A 22,166-nucleotide genomic window follows, 5' to 3' on the forward strand; every position below is an offset into this window, starting at 1 on the left:
GGTAAAGTGTATGCTATATGAATTATATCTGAAAAAGCTATTTTAAAAATCAGAGCAGTGACTGACAGGAGACTGAATTATGCCGGGCTCGGTGCGTCATCATCAGGATTTGTGCTTTTACTCTGGGGTGGAGCACTCCTAGGAGGGTTTAAGCAGAAGAAGGAAAGGATTGGATTTACGTTTGAAAAGACCCTCTCTGCTGCAGTGAGGAGAATTGGCTGGAGGAGGGGCAGCTGTGGAAGTGGGGAGATGATAAAGAGCTTCCCGTGATAATCCAGGTGAGGGGTGCTGGTGGCTCCCAGCAGGTGCTGGAAGCAGGGCAGCAGGTGGTTGAATGTAGACACCCTTTGATGGCAGAGCCAGCAGGAGGTGCCGACAGAACGACCGGTGTGGGTGTATGAAAGAGAGGAGTCAAAGGTTTTTAGTCCTAACTGTAGAGTGGAGTTGCCATTTGCTAGGATGAAGACCACTGTGGGAGCAACACAATTTGGGTTTTGTTTTTGACTACATGAAGCTTGGGAGGTGTATTAGAGGTGCCACATAGGCAGGTGGGAGTTCTGTCTAGATTCAGCAAGAGAACAGTCTGGGCAGGAGATGAAATCTGGGAGTGATGAGCATATTCATGGAATATAGTCTTGAGACTGGTTGAGACCCTAGGGAGGAGTAAAGACACAAGCCATGGCCAAGTGTCTAAACCTTAGACACTTAGTTTTCCAAACTATGCAAAATCTACCTTGTGCAATTGTAGTGAATGTTGGCAGATGCACTGTGGGCAAAGTGCTCAGTGGATTGTAGCTCTCCCACTGCCTTTTCATCTCAGAGTTCCTCAGTCAGACTCACTGTCCACTTCACTTATTCAGTCTTACTATTTAACTATTTTATCCAGTTCAGTACAGAGCACTGACTGCTGGGAACATCAGCTACCTAAAGATCCTGGCTCACACATTTTTTTTTAAAAAACGTTATTTATCTTAAGTGTGTTTTTCCAGGACCCATCAGCTCCAAGTCAAGTAGTTGTTTCAGTCTAGTTGTGGAGGGTGCAGTTCACACTGGCCTATGTGGGAATTGAACTGGTGACCCTGGTGTTAAGAGCACTGTGCTCTAACCAACTGAGCTAAACGGCCGCCTCTAGCTCACACTTTCTATCCTCCAAGGATGTACCTTCCAACGGAGAAAACAGAAAACCCCATCAACCTAATGATAACATGTTAAACAACAGGACTGTAACAGGGGCGGTAACTGGCAGGGGGTGGGGAGACATTAATTCAGGCTGGAGACATTTGTGAGGACCTCACTAAGGAAGCAGAACATGAGCTGGAGGTGGAGAGTTGAAAAGGAATGTGTTTGGGAAAGATGAAAGGAATATGTTAGGGAAAGATGGGGGTGGAAGGGAGGGTACCCCAGGCAGATGTGACAAAAACAGAACCATTGGAGTCCTCTGTGGCTGAAGCATAGTATTTGTGGTGATGGGATAGAGGGAGCTCAGCCTGGCTTGAGTCAGACTGGAGGAGTTGGCAGAGGGCATGCCATTTTAGAAAACCACACCCATAGTCACACCCTGAGTTGTCTGGTTACCCAGAACGGCTCCCCTCTGAACATAGGCCTGGGGCCTTTCGGTTCCTCTCACTCTTAAACCCATCACATCAGCTCATCAGTTTCATTAAGACTGCCATTTTTCTGCCCATGCAACCATGACCTTCTAACCACCTCGTGTTCCCTTCCTGTGGTTCCATCACTATAGCCTGTCTCTTACTAGCATCTTCAACTGATTTGCCTCCTTGGCTCTCTACTGCATCATCTTACAAACTCCCAACCCTGGTCATTTCAACAAACCTTTCTCTTCTATTTCAGGATGTTGAGGTAGCTGGACAACAATTCCGTAACTGCATATTGCAGTAGTTTCGACTTCGTTGTCACCAATCTCGGTTGGGTCTTTAAGAGTCCTGGTCCATAAATTTCCGGTCTTCCACTGTGGCCATGCCAAACCTTTGTTCCTCTTTTCAGCTTATTCTCAGTACGGAACATGGAAAGCTTTGGGGGACATTCTCCCTCAATGTTTACCCTCCATGCATGCAAACTTATCTCCTTCTTATTAGTTATCTGCGTTCAAATTTTAGTGGCTTAAAATAACACACATTTATTATCTTACAGTTCGTGGACTCTGGATGTGGTTTAGTGGGGTACATCTATCTCCTTCAAGGTCTCTCATAAGATTGCAATCAAGCTTTTGGCTGGGGCAGCAGTTGTCCCAAGGCTTGACTGAGGCTGAAGGGGGCACTCCTAAGGTCACTCTTGTGGCCCTTTGGATAGGGCTGCACTACAACATGGCAGCGACTTCCCCCAGAGGGACTGAGTCAAGAGAGAGCAAAGACAAGAGTATCCAGGATGGAAGCCACAGTCCTTTTATAACCAAATGTCAGAAGTGGCATACCATTACTTCTACAGCATTCTATTCATTAGAAGTGAGTCAATACGTCCAGCCCCCACTTATGGGAAGGGGATTACACAGGGCATGAATTCCAGAGACAGAGATCATTGGGGGCCAACTTAGAAGCTGCCTCCCACCACTTTTCTCCTTCCTATATTCCTGCTCCTCGTCTAGGCTAGCTCCTCAAAATGTGCAAATGTTCCTGTCCTCTGGATCTAGCACTAGAAAGTATCTACCATTGTTCCATTGGCTTCTTCCCCTCAACTTTGAGGTACGTTCAGAAATCTCCCAAATTAAATATAAACCTTCCTTCCACCTTGATCTATGAGCCCTGAGCCCTGATCTCTCCCTCCTCCCCCCGCTGCTCTTCTTGAGAATGTGACCTTTATTCCTTGCATTCACTTCCACCTCCACAGCACTGCTCTGCTAAGGTCATCCTAAATGCCAACTCGCATGGCTACCTTTCAATCCTTGTCTTAGTGGACCTCTGCTGTATTTGATGTTGTTAATTTTCCTCTTTAGCATCTCTCGCCTTGCTGATTTTACCTTTTCAGCCCCTTCTTTTTTAACCTACCCCTAAATCTGAGATTGTGTAGACTTTGCCCATACTCTTCAGCTTCACTCCCTCTGAATTCCCACATTCACTCCCAGCACCTCTAATGTTCTGATAACTATTGTTGGAGCCATGAATTACTTAGCCTTCCACATCTCAAGTGAAGGAAATAACACACTTCTTAACTTTGTTTAAATCAACTTTAATCTGACATGGAGTCCCCATTCTACTGAGCTGACAAGAAATTAATCTCAGGAATCGTTGAACGTCCCGCTTCAATCCAGGGCTGTGCCAACATCAGCTCCTCCTGGGAGGCCCCTCTAGGCAAAGCCATTGGTCTTTGGTTCTGGCTGATAATTACTGAGACACTCCCTGGTCTGGCCACATGGTCCCTTCAGGTCCAATGGCCTTGTTTCTTGGAGCAAAGGATTCTTTGGCAAAGTGAGTGCTCCTGGGCCTGGGGTCCAGCCTTTCTAACTATCCTGATCAATCATCCTCTTTGAGGACTTATCACCTCCCTTGAGAGTTGACACAGAGTGGCATCCAGAACCCAGTCCTTGGGGGACCTGCTGATATTTCCCCTTTATCCAGTCCCAGGGTCAAATCTCTTCTCTCTCCTCTTGCAGCTCTCAAAGCCCCACCCCACGATCACCAAGCACAGACAATCAGTGATTGCTTTTTCACCTGCAAAATCATCTTAGGAAAGGAATTACTACAGGCCTGACCACCTGCTTGGAAGGCAAAGGAGGGAATAGTACAGCAAACCAAACATACATTAATATTGTTGGGAGTTTGGCAGTGGTTTCAGTAACTAACACTTTCTCCCTTGTGAGTTTGTAGGAGACAGATGGAGATCAAAACATTTGCTTTATTACTGATAAAGTTGGTTGGAGACCATAGCTTTGCGACTGCTGCAAGTGGGTCTCTCTACAGACCAACCCACTACGGTCCCAGAGGAGCCACTCAGCCCAGGGCGGGACAGATCAAGAGGGGATGAGCCCCCAGGGACAGGGCTGTGCACGCTCAGTTCCTTCTTCTAGCTGACTCCTCCCTGTTTCTCTAGTAGGAGAACCTGTCTCATGAGGCTAATCTCCTCCCCACTTCCCCACTAACAAATATCTATATAGACAACACTGCCACACTATGAAATCTGGATTTCCAGCCAAGGCCTCTCTCCTGAGCTTCAGGACATTATTTCCCACTGTTATTGCACAGCTGCACGTGGATGAACTTGAGGCAATCCAAATTCAACACTACCAAACCTGAATTCATAACCCTCTGACCCAATCATCCCCTTATATTTATAGAGGTGATTAATGACAATGCACTCTGTCTTCCAACCCAAGGAAAGTGGGAAATATTCTCTACTCTTTCCTTAATCCAGTTTGTCAGCAGATTCCATCCATTCTACCTCAGAAACCTGTCGAAACATGTCCCCTCTCTTCCACCTTGTTTTTCTCTCTCCCCATTTCTTAGCTGTACCCTAACAAGAACCTCACTGTCTCCCTGCCTCTGCCCCTTCCTTTCCCATCCACAGAGAGTGTGACTCTGCCTACAATTCCAGCTTCTTACACCTTTTCCCTAAATGCTGCCAATACCCCTTCCACATGCTCCTACATCTAATTTTCAGAACCTCTATCCTTTGCACATGCATTTTCCTCTGCATTGCTCTCCACCCTCCTGCGTCTCCCAACCGTTTGTCTGTCGGGAAACCTCCTAATTTCCCTACAACATTCAACCCTGAGGTTATTCTTCCCCAACACCATCCCTGACAAAGGCAGGGGTAACCAAGATGTCAGCCAACTTCCCACCAGTCTGAGGGGTCCTCAGTGTAGAGACAAACGTAATTCTTGTTTGTGTCCTGGGTACCTACCTCAATGCCTGGTGAATGTTAGGGGCTTGATAAACATTTATGGAACGAATGACCTCATGGCTACTGTCCCCCTGGCCCCATCAACTTAGACTTCTCAGACTGATCTCATCCTTTTTTCCATCCTTCCCTTCCTTCCCCACCATCCCCTTTACCTGGTGACCTTGGTGCAGCTAACTGGCTCAGAGCTCACAGGGAATTTAATGGTGCTTTCCCTCTGGTGTGCTCAGCTGGAGGCAGGCAAAGCGGGTGTCTCTGCAGGCTGTGAGTGGGCCTTGTTGGAGGAGTGGCTGCTTTGTGCAACCTCAGGGCCTCCTGCAAATCAGGCTCAATCGCCTTCATTTCCTGTGCTCAGGGAGATTAGATACTGCCTAATCAACGCTGATTTTTTTTTTTCTTAATATTTGAAACTACCAAGTACCAGTTGCCATCCTAGTGGGTGGCTTTCAGAAATCCCCTCTTTTCTGGTGTTTGGCTTCTTGTGAGTTTCAAGAAACCGATCTATTTGGAAAGAACCTGCACTTAGAAGTTCTTTGAATTGTTGTGAAGCCCTGGCAGGAAGTGACTTGGGATCTGGGTTAGACAGTCTTGTCTCACTCCCAGGAGAAGTGGGAGTAATGAGGTATAGGTGATCTGGGAATGGGTGTGGCTTTAGATCATTCCTGTGGCCGTTCCTCCATTGTGTGGAGTTACAAGGATGCATACTGGTGGTGCACTTGCTCTGCTAGGCATTCTGGGAGTTCTGGGCGGGCTGGGACAGCCTCCACAGGCTTCCTAATCTCAGCCTAACCTGTTGTAACCTTTAAGTAGACTGAAGAACAAGCCAGTGAAACCCTCTTTAAGAATTAGGTGAGTCTCTCCAAATAAAACTGTTCTGGGAAGTATGTTTGGAGAAGGACTTGGTGGCAGGGCAAGAAACACTATTTCCACATCATTGCACGGAAGGTAGTGATCTATTACTTCAGTCAGACTGGGGAGACAGACTCTGGCCTTCTTCCTTGATTCTCCCCATGTTTTTAGGAGAAGGGGATGCCCAGTATGGATCAAGTGCCATGTACTTTGTGTAAACCTCCTAATGCCTCAGAGTTATTTATTGAACTCCATTATGTGCCAGGAATTTCTGGATTATCTCTTTTAATCCATTTAGCAGCTCTTTGAGATAGGTTCTGTTATTATAATCACCTTTTTTTTTTTTTTTTTAGCAGAAAAATGGAGTACTTTCTACAATTTCTCATAGTAAGAGCTAGAATCTGAACCTAGGCAGTCTGACTATGGAGCCTCTTAACCACTTTACTATATTTCTCTTATGAAATAGATACTGGTATTTCCACTTTACAGATTAGTTATCTGGATCCCAAAGAAGTTAAGCGACTTTCCAAAAGTCCTACAAGCATTAAGAGATGTACCTGAGGGCTATCTGTTCCAAAGTCTACAACATTCTTTCTGTATACTGGTTAGATAGTGGATACACTAGTTTAAAAGTCGAAATGTTCTACAAGTCTTCTTTTAAAAAAGAAAAATGTCCTTTCCTTCTTTCCTCCCCCCATTCTCAATTTCGGCTCCCTAGAGGCAATTATTTTCATTTTAAGACTTTTCTATTATTTACTCTTAATTACAATTTACTTTTCTCCTATTATTTCTAAATAACATGTTTACACTATTCTAGACTTTTCAGTTTTAGAGACTTTTCTATTTACCTCCCCTGAAGATGAGGATTTCGTTTTACCCTGTCCTTCCTCTCTCCATTCCCACCTTCTCAGTATAGTTACAATTTGGGGCTAGTTCAATATTCTCTACTTACATTATTACGACTATGTGAATATTCACAGCTGACCACTGTAGTTATATTTCCTTTTTATTTAGCTTTTTGATTTCCCTGAAATTAATGTGTTATTTTAAAACATTTACTTGGCTATTCTCAAACTCTGACAGAAATGTTAATATCCTTTCACTATGAGCAAGCTTATCAGGTAAACCTTCATTTTTCTTTTTCTTTTCTTGCACTATTTTTCCTGAATGACTTTTCTTCCTGCTCCAACCTAGACTGAGGGCTAAGGAATGTTATATAGCTGTTAACTTTCTATCCATCCTATCTGTAGAACCCTGCTAATCTTTTGGCATACGCGTACTTTCACATCACTGCTTTCTTGTAAGATTTGAAGAGCAAGTGTTTCAGATGGAAGAAAACAAAGCACAGCTGGGCGGGGGGGGGCGGGGGGGTGAAAGTCAAAATTACACCAATGTAAGTGGCAGAGCAGGGCTCTAACTGGGCTTTCCTCACTCTTAGCCTTGGGCTCTCTGCAGGAAGCCACAGTGCCCCCTGCAGCCTGGCACAAATGACCATTGTTGCTGCTGGACAGGTTCACCTCAAAAGTTCCAGACCCCACAGAAGAATGCAGGGTGGCAGGGATTTGATCCACACCTCCATCTAACTTCTTTCATAAATGGGAGACATGACTGAGCTCTAGGCTTTGAGTCATACTTCCTGCGTCTGCCAGTTAAGTTATGCAATTTTAAGCTGGTCACAAAATCTCTTTAAGCCTTAATTTCCTCATTTGTAAAAACAGTGCTACCTCATAGGATCAATGTAAGTATTAAGTGCCATGTTTTAAAAGGTACATCAAAATGCTTAGTTAATGTTTTATAATTATGGTCTAGAATTTCTCAGGAGATAGTAATACTTTTATTGTTAGACCTGTTTTCTAATATCCCTGAGTTCCTCGACCATGCTGGGGTATTACATGAGAGCTGTGTACAACAGAATTTTCTGACTACTTTATGGGCCTCACATGAGTGACTCTTGGTTAATATGTCTGTTATTCACCCCCAGTCCACCCTCCAGGGATTGATAACATCCCTTGGCCAGCTGAGGTCAACTGACCGATAGTAAAATACCCCCAAAATGTCCCAGTTCCTGCTCTTTGTTGATTTTTGGTTTTTACATTTTAAAAAATTATCGGTTAATGCAAAGCTATTAAGTTTTCTGGGTAACATTTTTCCTTAGGAGAAAGCAGTATCTAAATTTCATCTACTCCCACGTGCTTCATACTACTGTCCTTTCCAGTAGTACTTACGGTACTCGTTTACATTCTAGGACAGACTGAATAAAGAAAGATGATCCAAGTTTGAGATGAACTTTTGGGGACAGAACTAACATCGTGTATTTTCAAACTGTAGGTTATGACTCAGGAGGTTGTGTAATCACCTTAGTGAAATCACAACTAACATTTAAAAAGAAATAAAAAGTATTAACCTGTATTACAGTAAGGGAAAACACTGTTTTGTGACACTTGTTTTATGTGTATATACATATATAAATTATACACACATATTTGTGTGTATAAATGTGCTGACTTGCAATTTAAATGTATTTCACTAAGAGTTGAAAAAGCTCGAAAAACATGTCTTAATGAGTTTCACTAAGTTTTGTACGCCTCTGTGTCTTAGTTTTTTCATCAGGCCTCTCTTCTAGGTAATCTATTCAAATTACAAAAAAAAAAAAAAATCAACCAACCAACCAAACAAGACTCATGCATTTCCCTCTTCAGCATTTTCTGGGCACCCACTCATAGATTCTAGGATAAACTTACAACCTCGTCAGGGGGAACAAATAGGTAAACTGAACATTACAAAAATTAGAATTGAAATGTTAAAAGGTACAAGTAACATGTTAGAAAGGTAAAATGATTCACTCTGGCCAAGTTATCATGGAAGGCTTTATGCAGCCACTAGGCCCAAAATGCCAATAATAAGATTGTTAAGGAAGGGCTTGAAAGTATGTCTTTTTAAGGACTTTTGGCTGGATCACATGGTCTGAAAGATAGTTTTAGAACATGTGCTTTGAAAACAATGAATTCTATTTTGCCCTTACTAATTTAATGCATTCGGATCCACAAAGAACCTGTTATGATGTTAATTTACTTTAAAATATTGCAGCACAGTGTGATAATTGTGTTATGTCGTAGGAGCGGTGAGTTGCCCCAACCAGAAAACCACACTTGAGATGGTCCGCGGGCAATCCAATCAGAAAGACCATGCTTCAAAATTACTAGGGCCCCTTTTTTATCCATAGCTCCATCAATGTAGGCAGCTTTGCTAATTAGCTTAATACATGTCAAATGTGTCTCACTGGTGCTGTGAGTGGCTTGCTAATAATCTTAATGATGTAGACACAGGCTCTTATTCACTAGTTCAATACTAGTATTCAAGATATGTGGACTGGCTGAGAAGTCACTGTTCATTAACAAGAATGAAACAAGCTCTGTACTTGTTCTTCTGTAGACGGTACCACAGGCATGACTGCTTCAAGGGACCTCTGTCTAGCCATTAGAAGAGGACTCTGGTCACCTGATGTTGACCACAAGGGTGACAGAATTTTGCCCTGAACACTTGAGGCAGATGCTATTGTGCTATTGCTTGCTAATGTTTAATACATCATTCTTGTGAGGCAAACTGAGTATGAGTTTTGCTTTCATATTAAGCAGGTAGTGGATACCATCATATGCCAAAAAAACAGTCTGAGTGGTAAATAACCAAACTGGCTGTCTGTTTGAAAAATAAGTAAAGACGTCTGGTACATTTAAGCTACTCCCAAATAACATCAATCATCAACATCTATTTATCAAAGCAAGTTTATTTCATTACTTATTCCAAACAAATAATGAGGCTCATGTGTACAACTAAGAAATAAGACAATCCAAATAAAAGGCAGGAAAAATTAATATGAACTACACAAATAGCTATCTAGAAAGGAAAAGCAGCTGCATTCATTTTACATAACACTGTGGAGTGATGTAGCACCATTTACTTCAAAGATATCCTAAGTACTTTATAAGGTAATTATGTGGGTCTGTGCTAAAATGTAGCAGTAGCTTAAAAATTATGTTAAGTTTGACGATAATCTTATGTTCAACTAACTTCAAATACAAAATTATATCAGAAAAATTATTTCAGAAAAAATAGGGAATTTGGGAAGGATCTGACCTTGTACAATTCTTTTAAAAAATCCTAAGGAAATACATAATTACCGTAATTGAAACTGGTATTCTTCCGTCATCTGCACTTACTTATCACTATCATCATGAGCTAAATGCTAAGCCTTGGAAGACTTAATAGGTAGTTATTTAAACATACACACAATTTTATTTATAAAAAATATTTTTTAAACCAAAGTTTTATTTATTGGTCTGTTCAGTCTGTTCTGGTCTGGACCACAAACGTGGAGGAACAAGAGAACTTCAAAGCTGCTGAAATCAAAGGATCAGATCTTTGATGATTAATTCTACTTTTTACTATTTCTAATGATCATTCTAAGTTATTCTATTCTGATCAATCTTAGGTTGAAATTTGTTGAACTGAAGTTTGACCCTGCTGATGAATCTAAATTAACATGAGAACATTTATAAACCCAAGAGTAAGCATTTTTCTAAAGACTGATGAAGTTTCATCTGAAAAAATATAAAGAAACTTGGAGAGAAATTTGGTGTTCCAGTGTCCTCCATCAGCCACTTGTTAAGAGCCACAGTACATTTTCAGAAATATACCACAGAAAAATTGTATGGAAAAAATTCCCAAGGGTCCGGGATTATTCAATTTTGGAAAGCTGTGGTTCCTACCTCCCCGCCCCCTTTTTTAGTCATGAACCACTTTGAGAAGATGAAATCTATGAACCCCCCACCCCAAGTAAAATGCATAGTAAACAAAAACTTCTTATATACATTTGCAAAGATTTCCCTAGGATCCATGACACCCAATTAGGAATTCCAATGTGAAAACTGTGGGACACAGTGGAAAGTTTAGCCCATTTCAACATTGTCTATCTTCATTTCATTGCTTCTACAGTAAGCATCTTAATAATTTACTAAACTGCCGTCTTAAGACAAAGTTATTGTTATCGCAAGCACCTAGTCTTTTAAAATTCATTCTCCTGCTCCAGTTTTACAAGGTTTTCAGCCACAGTCCCTGTCTCTCAAAGTGTCCCTACGGTTAAACTAGCAGGTAATTGTTTTCCTTTGATACACACTATTTTTCAGAGCCCATCACTGAAAAACGAGCAGATTAAAATCTAACACCCTTGTGAAAATGAACATATGTCTACAAAATGAAGAACAGGTTATCTGACTTTATAAAAATGTATTTCTAGGTATAGTTTCACACCTGAAACCAAACATATCTACTTAGTGCCTCTGAACATAACCTACAATCCCAGGCCACACTTTGCCTTTACTTACTTGGAATCGGTACAATGGGAGTCTCCTAAATAGTAACAAAATGTACTAAACATTTTACCTACTGTTCAGAATAGAAAACTTCAATTCTGACCAAACTCACCGTCTCAAAAGCATCTCATCAACTCCCCAGTTACCAAACAGGCTGAAGAATGCTGTATTTGAGAAGTCTAACTTGAACCACTGGCTATGTCTTAAACCCACGATGAATGGACCCTTAAAACAAGATAAATGACTACACTATAGAGTACAAGGGTTAGGCTTGTTGTTTTCTTATTAAAGACAAACTCCTCTAGTCGCTCCAAAGAATCTTTATATAATAGGGTAAACATGTATATAGAGGGGATTCTTAAAGAGACTTTGAAAACTGATAACGGAAGGGGATAATAGCTAGATATTAAATACGAAAATGCAAACACATCACATATATGAAATTTAATAAAATCCTTTACTAAAGAATTTTTCAAAGTTTGAAGTCAGGTGACAGTTCTCCAGTCTTTTCATCATCTTTCTCTTTTGCTCAAGTAGAGTATTTGTAGAACAACTCTCAAAATATCGGAATAAAGGAGAAGGGTCAGCTATAAGAACAGCTTTGCCAAGGAAGCTAAAACTTGGTTGTGGAATTTCATTCCTGTCTTTTGCTATGTAAACAGTGAATAATGGAACCATTATCCTTTCCTTGCTCTTCTTTACTTCTCAGAAGTTTTCCTTTGTATAAGTTAAACACTAGAATTTTCATTTCAGAGACTTAGGGGTCATAGCACAGGAGTGGGAGGAGAAGAATACTGTTCTCTGACAATCAGAATTCAAGTAGTTCAAATCAATAGCAAAGGGCTCACAAGAGAAAATGGACTGCTATTACTCCACTGGCTAAGAAGTGTCCCATGAGTTATAAAATACACAACCAAATATTTTCCCTGCACTATTCAAATGGACCATTTTGTGTTTTTCCTACTGGGCCTACTAAATGCTGAGTGAAAGCTGAAGAAGGTAACATATACCAGCATTTCTGGCTGTGCAACCTATACATTTTCATTTTAAGAATAATTCAAGCATAATCCATATTTAAAAAATTAGACTAAAGAGAGACAGTAAAGGTTTTAAAGTTTTCTCTTTGAAAAGATGGTATCTTACAGTACATACAAAAATACTCTGAAAATACATATGACTTCATTTACAAAACACTGAATCAACATATTACAAGAATTACATGGTTATGGATTTTAATAAACTGAGCATGCAGTCATGAAACTTAAAAAATATTAAGAAATGCATTGAAAAAAGCAGTGTAAAAAAAGACAACTCATATAATTAAATAAAAATTACAAAGGTCCTGAGCCAATTAATGGTTGGTAACAATGTCATTCAAAAATGCCTTCAGGTTTCAATAAAACCCACTGCTGACTTCTGCATGCCTAATTCGTGAAGAAAATGTGTGAAATTGTGGGGTAAGTAATGGTCAGGAATTATCATGCCAATTTAATTTTACACCTCAAAAATACAAGTTTGCCATACTTAAAGGTATCTTATTGTTGATGCTGGAACAAGTTGCTCCTCAGTAAAAAATACCAGTCAACTAATAAGAATGGCATGAGATAGAATATGTAATAATTTCACCATTCATATACTGACTTTCAGTATCCTGGTTATATTTTGATTCTTAATAAAGATGCATTTCAAAGGCCTCCATGGGAGGCAAAATATAGAGAATTTATGGTGCCCAACTCTTATGTAATCACTGGACTAATCCTCTCTGGTAACTATGCAACATTTGGACAGAAAGGCACAAAAAAATAAAAATTTAAATATTCCATGTGCCATTCTGGAAAAAAATAACTTAAATCAACAGAACAGACAATAGGTACATCTACATAAATGAGGAAATCAGAAGATACCTCACATTCATTAATCTCAGGTTTCACAAAGTGGCTTCAATGCTAAAGTAAATGTGTTAACATTTGGAAAATTACAAGACAATTTTTTTTTCAACTTTTTCAGTTCTATACAATGATTACAATATAAGACAAGAAAAAAAAAAAAAAAAGTTCAGGACTTGTTTTATCAGTGTCCAAAGACTCAAGAACTGGTTCCCATAATAGAGAAACAAACATCAAAAGTTAAGGCAGTAAAACCTCCAACACAAAGCCATAATATTATAGGTGACAAGTTGATAGCAGGTGATCCTCAGAGAAGTATACGTAGCAATCAATGAGAGAATGCTACAGCATCTGCAGGTCAAAGTGTGAAAGTTCTAAAACCACTTCAAGGTTAAGCCGATGACTATATCTTTCACCTAATTTTATGTATGAGTGCCACTTCTGTTTTTAAAAAAGTGGCTGTACCTGTGTCACTAAATGATTGCATATTCACTTAAGTAAGGAGGCACTGCTTTTACCGATTAAGGGTCAGTCGAATAGAATTTTTGATGACACGGATGTTATTTGCTGGAACTGGAGACGATGAATCTGGTAGTTCTTTACTGGGTAGTCTCTAGTAGAAAGAAATAGAAACAAAGGAAAAGCAAACATAAGGCCCAACTAGTAAATCAGTCATGAAACTGAGTTTTTCTCTGAATCCCTTAAGTTCCTAAACACTCAAGTATGTGTTGAGTATTTTCTCTCAATGTTCATAGGCATTTCTTCTTTTCGGGAATTCTTTTGTTTTAATTTTATTTTTTATAGTCAGGTGAAAAGCAGCGGGGTAAGAAAAGGGTGGAAGTGTGAGGAGTGTGAGTACAGGAAAGAAGACTTTGTTAAATCAATCGCCACTGCTGCACTCAGACATGCATAAAGAACACAGTCCTCTTCGAGTCAGGCGAATAGTAAGAGAAATTGGCAGAACACGGTCACGAAACAGGAAACTCTTGGGGTACGAGGTGAGAAATGAGTGTGTGTTACAGAGGAAAATTTGATATGTAGTTATATCCCTCAATCAATTTCTGTAATACATTCAGGAAGAACACTGTGAGATACTTAAGTTTTCAGGAAAACTGACTTCGTAGTCAGGCTAGGTAACTTCCATAATGGTGAAATTCAAGGATTTCTATATGAGGGTTTTTGAGGATACTAAAAATTATTATATAATAAAGGCAAAGTCTAAGAAATTGAGAAACAAAGACAGACACCTAAAATAAAGACAGTTGTCAACCGAATGGGAGAAGATATTTACAAGCAACACCTCCGATAAGGGGTTAATATCCGAAATATATAAAGAACTCGTACAAGTCAACAACAGAAAAACAAACAATCCAATTTAAAAATGGGCAGAGGACCAAAACAGACAGTTCTCCCAAGAAGACATACAAATAGTCAACAGACACATGAAAAAATGCTCAACTTCACTAGCTGTTAGGGAAATGCAAATCAAAACCACAAAGAGATATCACCTCACACCTGTTCGAATGGCTATTACCAATAAGACAAATAATAAGAAGTGTTGGAGAGGCTGTGGAGAAAAAGGAACCTACATACACTGATGATGAAAATGGAAATTGGTACAGCTGCTAAGGAAAACATTATGGAGGTTCCTCAAAAAATTAAGAATAGAATTACCTAGCAATGGTATGACCCAGCAATCCCCCTCTTGGGTATCTACCCCCAAAAATCTGAAAACATCTATCTGTAAAGATGTATGTGCTCTGATGTTCACTGCAGCATTATTTACAGTGGCCAAGACATGGAAACAACCAAAGTATCCATTGATAGATGATGACTGGATAAAGAAGATGTGGTATATATACACAATGGAATACTACTCTCCCATAAGAAAAGATGAAATAGTGCCATTTGTGACAACATGGATCTTGAGATTATTATGCTAAGCGAAATAAGTCAGAAAAAGTTGAGAACCGTATGACTTCACTCATATGTGGGATATAAAACTGAAAGCAACAAAGGAACAAGACAAACAAAATCTCGCAGACATAGATAATAGTTTAGTGGTGACCAGAAGGAAAGGGGTAGGGGGAATAGTAGAAAAGGGCAAAGGGGGTCAAATATATGGTAATGGAAAGAGAACTGACTGGGTGGTGAACACACAATGTGATATATACAGGATGTGTTATAGAAATGTATACTTGAAAACTATGTAATATTACTAACCATTGTCACCCCAATAAATTTAATTTAAAAAATACAAACAAATTTATTAATGAAAATAAAATTTAAATAGCAAAAAACAAAAATACAGATGGTTGTGTGACAGGAACAGTATATTAGCTTATTGTCAAGAGATGACTCAAGACTTAATTCTCCTCTCATGTTACCTTGGCTAAACAAATTAGCTACATCATATCCACATCTGCCAAAAATTTCACACACATAAAAATAGAGAATAGGACAATGAAGACTTAGATGTCACAACCAAGACTCAGACATTATCAACATTTCGCTACATTTGTTTGGTTTATGTACTTAACCTTTATACTTGAAATTTAAAGCAAAACGCAGACATGTCATTTCATGCTTTCATACTTCAATATCCATTTCAAAGTTTTTTCTTTCATTATTGCACATAATTATACACATATATTTTTTATAATCCTCTCTTATGCTAAAAGAAATTTTACAAATTCTACAACTAGTAGAATGAGGACACTTTCTATTTTGCTTTAGAATGGCTAATACATCCAGGGGAACTTGGAAGGATGACAGTTGATTATGATGAGACTATTCTTTAATGGGGGGTGAAAATAAGCCATTTTGTTCTTTATTCCCTATAAACTCTCAGAGAAGGGATTTTTCTGATTTACACAAGGCTGATTTTTGAGCAACTGTTTATCAACTTACCATGCTTTGCTTAATAATACTATATTATTAGTTTCAATGGTAATTCTTTGAAAAATAAAATTTTAAATTGACATTTAAGAGCTCTTTAGTTTTAGCTCTTAGCATGTACACTGATACATTTGGTTCTTTTAAAATATTAACTTTGGTTCCTAATTATCAAACCTAAATTTTGATAGTAAACAGTCATACACAATAAAAGATATAGTATCAAGTATTGGTAAGAAATTACTGTGCTGAGCATTAAGCTACTTCTTTAAAGATAAATACAAAACAAAGGTTGAACATAATCTGAATAAGTCTTAAACTACTTCATCTTTAATAGACTTCTGAGGTACGTACACTTAGGATCACACTTTGCTTGCTATTTCCACTTCCAACTCCCAACTATACTGCTGGTCTTTCAGTTTCAGGATAGGGACAAAATCGTATTACGCTTTTCCTTCACCCAGTGCTAGGCTCTAAATAAGCTTTTTGTACCTGTACATTAACTACGCATTTTAACCTATACATACTACCTATGAATAAAGTGTTACCTTTTTCCGTGATGTATCAATAGTTGGAATAGGCATACATTCTCCTCCAATGGCATCCTAAAAACAGAAGAATTATTTACAAGTGACAACTTTCTCTCCTACATGCAAATGCTCATTTCTACATAAAATAAGACACATCAAAAAGTTGACAGGCAGATCTAATCTGATTCACTTATAAGTACAGTACTTTCCTGATACATGACTCTAAAAAGTAAGTATTCTGAAGCACACTATTAATATATTTACCACTGATTTTCTTTTTCTGTTTTCAGCAGCACGCGATTCCTTAAACTTTGATTCAAGTCGAATAAACTAAAATACAAACATTAAAATGATTGCTATTATTACCTACAAAAAAACCCTATGTAAACTGAAACACTAATTAGTGATTACACTATCATCAAAACTACTTACAAACATGGGTTGATTAGAGAAGATAATTTAAATTAGACTGAATCTAACTGCCACCCTTAATTTCTACATTTTGATCTTTTTGGTTAAATCAATTCAGTTTATAACAAAAAAATAGTTTTACCACCCCCTACTGGAGGCAGAGGAGATCGACATTACAACACAATAAATATGGTTAGTTACCAATAATGACTTCTGTGAAAGTCAAGAAGAAACTTAGACCAACCATTCAAGTTTTCAGACACACACATTAGTAATCTGAATTTAGGACGAACAATTAATATTGTTCTTTTAGGGTTAGGGTAAATATTCTTTTTAAACAGTCAAATCCTAATAGAACACTAAGATAGCTATGGAGAATTGTTTCTTTAGTACTCTTAACTTTTAAAAACATCTACTACTGAATCACGACTAAAGTTGTAGCTTTACCTTTTCTATGTCTTTCAACCTCTTCGAAGACCCATCTATGGATGGGGAATGGGATCTCTTGGGCATAACATTCTTAGTTAGGTTTGACATTCCATTTAGATGTGGTTGTCCCTGGGCCGGGTTGTGGGGTGTTGTGATCCTAGGAATAACATTTCGTCCTACTACAGTAGGAATGGTGCACACAGCTGGGGGTGACACAGCTTTTACTACAGAGTCAACTTCTGAGAAGGAAAAAAGAAAGATTTTAGTAATTAAATACCTATTTATATATATATATATGTAGAATCATTAGTAACAAAAGTATAGACACCTACTTGCACCAATGACTGGAATAGATAGTCCTTGAGCTGGCGGGACACTCAGTGGCTTCTCCACAATTACAGCAGCAGGCTCAGCACTAACCCTATTCAAAGTGTTAAATTGTCATCATTAAATTATTTAAATATTACTTATTTAAAACACTTTTAACACTTAGGATTGCTTCTTTCAAGTATTCCTACTTTAATATTTCATTGAAGGAAGAAAAAGGGAGAAAAAGGCAGAGGACCCAGTAAGAATTAAGAGAAAAAATTAAACAGAAATCATGTTCATTTCCGTGTACTAAGCTATTCCCACATATTCATATACCTAGGCCATGCCCCACAGCATTACCACAAATTGTCCAGTATTTTGAAACAAACAAACTATCAACTAGTAAAATAAAATTACTTAACAATTAAAAAAAAGTATTTAGCAAAGGTAGAGAAGTTTTCCATTATCCTCAAATACACTGAAGACTGAAAGGACAATTTTGAAATACAGACCTTTCCGTTTCTCCTGAAGAAGGAATATCAGGCTTGGAAGGCTTGTTTGTAGACACTGGGGAATTAAAAGGTGTTCCATTATCAGTGTCTCTGGAACTATCCAAACAATTGCTATCCAGAGATGATCTTTTGGATTGAGGTCCACTTGAACTTCGACTGACATCAGAAAGACTTTGCTGAAAGAGAGGAAAGCTTTCAGGATTTCAAAAAGCAAATGAGAATAATGACTGTTTTCAATTCTGAAATATTAGGCTGGTGCAAAAATAACTGCGGTTTTTGCAACTATTTTTAACCTTTTAAACTGCAATTATTCTTGTACCAACCTAATACATATAAAACACATTATCTTTTGTGATTAATGAAGGTAAGATTTTGGTCCCAGATTGAATTGTCTGTACTGTCCCTCTTCTCAATATTTGGGAGCTGTATGTACACAAATTTGTTCCCAGGAACCATACTGGAGTTAAAATTATAAACTCACCTTTTTCTTCTTTTGAAGAATCTCTGCTGGAAGATAGTGATGAAGTTGTTTTTTTTTAACATGAGTTGCTTCAATTTTCATACCTTCCTTTAGCATGTTTATATTGTTTGCCTGTCTGTACACTGTAAAAATGTCAGTATGTTAAATGGAAACTTCTTTCTGAACCAAGGGTTGTTTTCTTTTTTGAAATGCATACTACCCATCACTACACAAACACAAACACACACCCCTCTTACAGAATAAGTATTTCTAAAAAGGTCACAAACCTATTCGAGTACCAACTAGTTTTCTCATGTCTAACTTCTAAGAATTTCCCATAATCAAATCTCATTAACAAAATAAACGTACGAAAAAGCTTTTTTTCCAAATCCTGTTTTCTGCTGTTTTCCCAAAATGCAGTCTCTTCACATAATTACTTGCCCAAGTCTAAGCTAATCCTTATACCAAATATCCAAGATGCAATTCAAGCTCTCCCTCTCCATGAAACTTCTTTTACTATACCAATCATGAATGTCAGATGTCAGAAACCTTCTAGAAATACATCCTTATTGTACGGGTGGGGAAATGAGGCTCAACAGGTCTGAACATCTTTTCCCGGATTGGAATACACACAGCCCTAGATTCCCATCCTAGTACTTTTCATACCTTGTAAGTAAATCAATTTTATAAATTATTTAATGTATTTTAACAGTGAATACCCGATTAGATTATATGCTTACTAAAGACAGGGTTGGGGGGTTTCTTTTACAGTCAGTACTGTGAAATGTGGTGAATTATCTCTTGGGGCCTCTGTATTTATGTGGCGAACATTTTATAAATTTATAATCAACAGTTTCCCAACCTCCTCCTTTTTGAAAAATGAGCCCAAATTAAAATGGAAAAATTGATATCTATGTTTTCATTCCAAATTGCTTATAAAAGAATCACCAGGAGTGTCTGTTCAACTTGCAGATTCTCTGGCTCCACTCCCAGGGTGATTCAGTAGTTCTAAGGAGACACGCAGGGATCTGCACTTTCATGATTAACATGAGCACTAATTCTAAAGAATTCAGAGAACTCAGATGAGCCAAATCAAGAATATTAATAGTATGAAGGTACACTATTCCAGATTATTAAGATAACTCTAAATTTGTAATGAATATACAAGCATATTAAGATATTCCAAAAAGGTATTATTAGGGACCTAAATGTGAAAGACTCTTTTTACTGATTTTGCAACATTCAGCAAGCTTGTGTTTACTGATTATTTATTTCATGTAAAAAACATAAAAATCAAGTCCTCTTTATGACTGTGATTACAAACCCTGGCTGTGCACACTAAGAATCACCTACAGAGTTTCTTTACTCTTCCCTCTTTTTGTTTTAAAAGATACCAAACATCGTACCAAACTCAGAGTTTAAGGGCATTTCGGAAAGTCTCTTCACCACTTTTCCCTAGACACACCTGGTTCCTTGACGTAGAAGCAACCAGTTCTGCCAGTTTCTTTTTTTAAAACTATATATTGTTCCAGAAATATTCTGTTTATAAGCAAACATGCATCTATTCTCTTTACTGACTTATAAAAATGGTAGTGCACTATACACACTGTTCTGCAATTTTTCCCTCTACGTAATGCCGTGGAAATTGTTTCATCATACCTTTGCTTTTTAAATAGCAGCCTGGATTTTTATAATATGGATGGTACCATACTCATTTAATCACTTGTAGAACTTGACGATACTGCGTTACATCTAGGGTTGAGAACCATAGCTCTATGAGGACAAAGTCTTACCTGTATCAGTAAATGACTGTATATCATATGTCAAGTCTATGTTAACACTTTCTGCATTTTCTACTCTCCGAAAAATTATTCCAAGGAACCACATTGATACGTAATTGTTGCTATAAAATAAAATTTAAGAATTTCTATTAATTTTTTTTTACAATTTTACAGATGCTATTTGGTAATTAAAACTTGGTCTCTAGGGAAACATAAATACAAATTTCAATGGTTTGGTCAAATTCTTAAAACTGACACCAAGAACACTGGTAAGTTATATTGTGTTGTTATAGAGGATTAAATGGCTTTGAAAATGACTTACTAAATATATACTTAAAGATGCTCCAAATATTTTTGCTGGGCTACCAATATAGCATGTACTTAGTTTCAATGCATGACTACTCAAGTTCAAATACATAATGTACCACCCCCCCATCAATGCCTGTTAATGACAATGCTACAACTGATCTTAGACAATGCATACGTCAAATAACATTATTTAAGAAATACAATGTTAATAAATAATTAACTTACTCTTTATGATATTCCTTATTTCCTGGGAATGACTGGGGATTTACATGGGCAAGAGTAATAAATTCATTCCGTTCCAAGTTTCCAACAAGTACACGGATTTTAGATTCTACTAATCCAACCCTAAAATAAAATAATGGACAATATTTTTTCCATATTAAAATTGGAAACTACATACAAGTAAACTAAACAGTGTATCAGCTAGATGCTTTACATATTCATTTAAAAAATTCAGTCCACTACATATTAGTGACCCTTTAAAACACCATTCAAGTAAATGACAAGTTAGTGAATTTCTGTTTTGCCCCCTTTTAAAAAAACTGATCTATTTAATGCATTGCTGATCTAAAATACTCTGCCTGTTAAGACCATAAAATAATTATGATTTGAGCATAAACAAAAACTATTGGTTAATCTGTTTCTAAATCTTTTTGCACTTTCAAATTTTATGTCTAAACCCTAAGGCTAAGATATGTTTAAATAATGTGACCCAATAAAAGCTAATAATTAGCACTTAATTCATGAAATAAACATGCTCTGATTTTCACAAAATTGATACTAGATATTGCATTTAAAAATTTACCAAAATCAGATCAGATACTACTAAAATATAGTTTCATCAGATTTCTGAAACTGTTCTACCTCACTTAAAAAATGTGACTGTAAGATATATTAACTTAATGATTTTGAGTTAGAAAGAATAACTACAAGAACATTTTTACATCTTTTAAACACTTGAAAAAGCTTAACGCATTATAACTGTGTGCTTTAACAACAGATACACAAAACACTGAGATATTCCTCAGTGTTATCTAAATGAGAGGTTGGCAAACTTACTCTGTAAAGGGCCAAATAGCAAATACTTTAGGCTTTGTAGGCCACACTGTTTCTGTTGCAACTGTTCAACTCTGCTTTGTAGCAGGAAAGCAACCATAGACAATTTATAAATCAGTGAGAGTGGCTGTTTTAAAAACACGTATTTATAAAAACAGGTAACAGACTGGATTTGGCCCATAGCATAGCTCCCTGACCCCCGATACAGACAAATTAAATACTCTTGTTTTAGTGAAAGGTTTCTTTTCACGGTCCCTTTTCTTATCAGTGAAATAAGCATTAAACACTTGAAGCAAAAATAAGAGAATATTGTTCTGTTTTCCTTTTCCAGAAGTCAGACCTGAGGAAAGCACTACTGTCTCTGGTGGCCTAATAGCTTCTGCCTGATGTAGCTAGGGATGTCAACACACTAGAGGAAGATGAAATGAATTTAGGTGCACTAGAAAGAATGTACTGCTCTTTGACCAAAAATATCTCCTCTCAGTTGACAGAAGCTTAAAATTCTGAAAACTTTCAGGC

The 22,166-nt window shown here is 37.8% G+C and overlaps 1 protein-coding gene across 3 annotated transcripts in view; it reads right to left on the reverse strand.

The window, feature by feature from the left end:
* Positions 1-12,170: 12,170 nt before the first annotated feature.
* Positions 12,171-22,166, reverse strand: part of PAPOLG (poly(A) polymerase gamma) — a 29,449-nt gene continuing 19,453 nt past the window's right edge. Inside the window, exons 14-23 of one of the 3 annotated variants that reach the window (XM_088796144.1) lie at positions 20,817-20,936; positions 20,295-20,404; positions 18,523-18,644; positions 18,042-18,217; positions 17,553-17,641; positions 17,239-17,459; positions 16,645-16,710; positions 16,399-16,455; positions 13,474-13,568; positions 13,053-13,306 (exon numbers count right to left, since the gene is read on the reverse strand). In XM_088796144.1, the coding sequence (XP_088652270.1) occupies positions 13,189-13,306; positions 13,474-13,568; positions 16,399-16,455; positions 16,645-16,710; positions 17,239-17,459; positions 17,553-17,641; positions 18,042-18,217; positions 18,523-18,644; positions 20,295-20,404; positions 20,817-20,936 (1,174 nt within the window). In that variant the 3' untranslated portion in view covers positions 13,053-13,188. Of the gene's footprint in view, positions 13,569-16,398; positions 16,456-16,644; positions 16,711-17,238; positions 17,460-17,552; positions 17,642-18,041; positions 18,218-18,522; positions 18,645-20,294; positions 20,405-20,816; positions 20,937-22,166 lie in introns of all 3 variants that reach the window. The other 2 variants (XM_019717322.3, XM_019717330.3) reach the window with 2 other exon arrangements.

Source organism: Rhinolophus sinicus, chromosome 2 (genome assembly GCF_057876585.1).
Source record: "Rhinolophus sinicus isolate RSI-liver-muscle chromosome 2, RSI-T2T, whole genome shotgun sequence".
Classification (NCBI taxonomy): domain Eukaryota; kingdom Metazoa; phylum Chordata; class Mammalia; order Chiroptera; family Rhinolophidae; genus Rhinolophus; species Rhinolophus sinicus.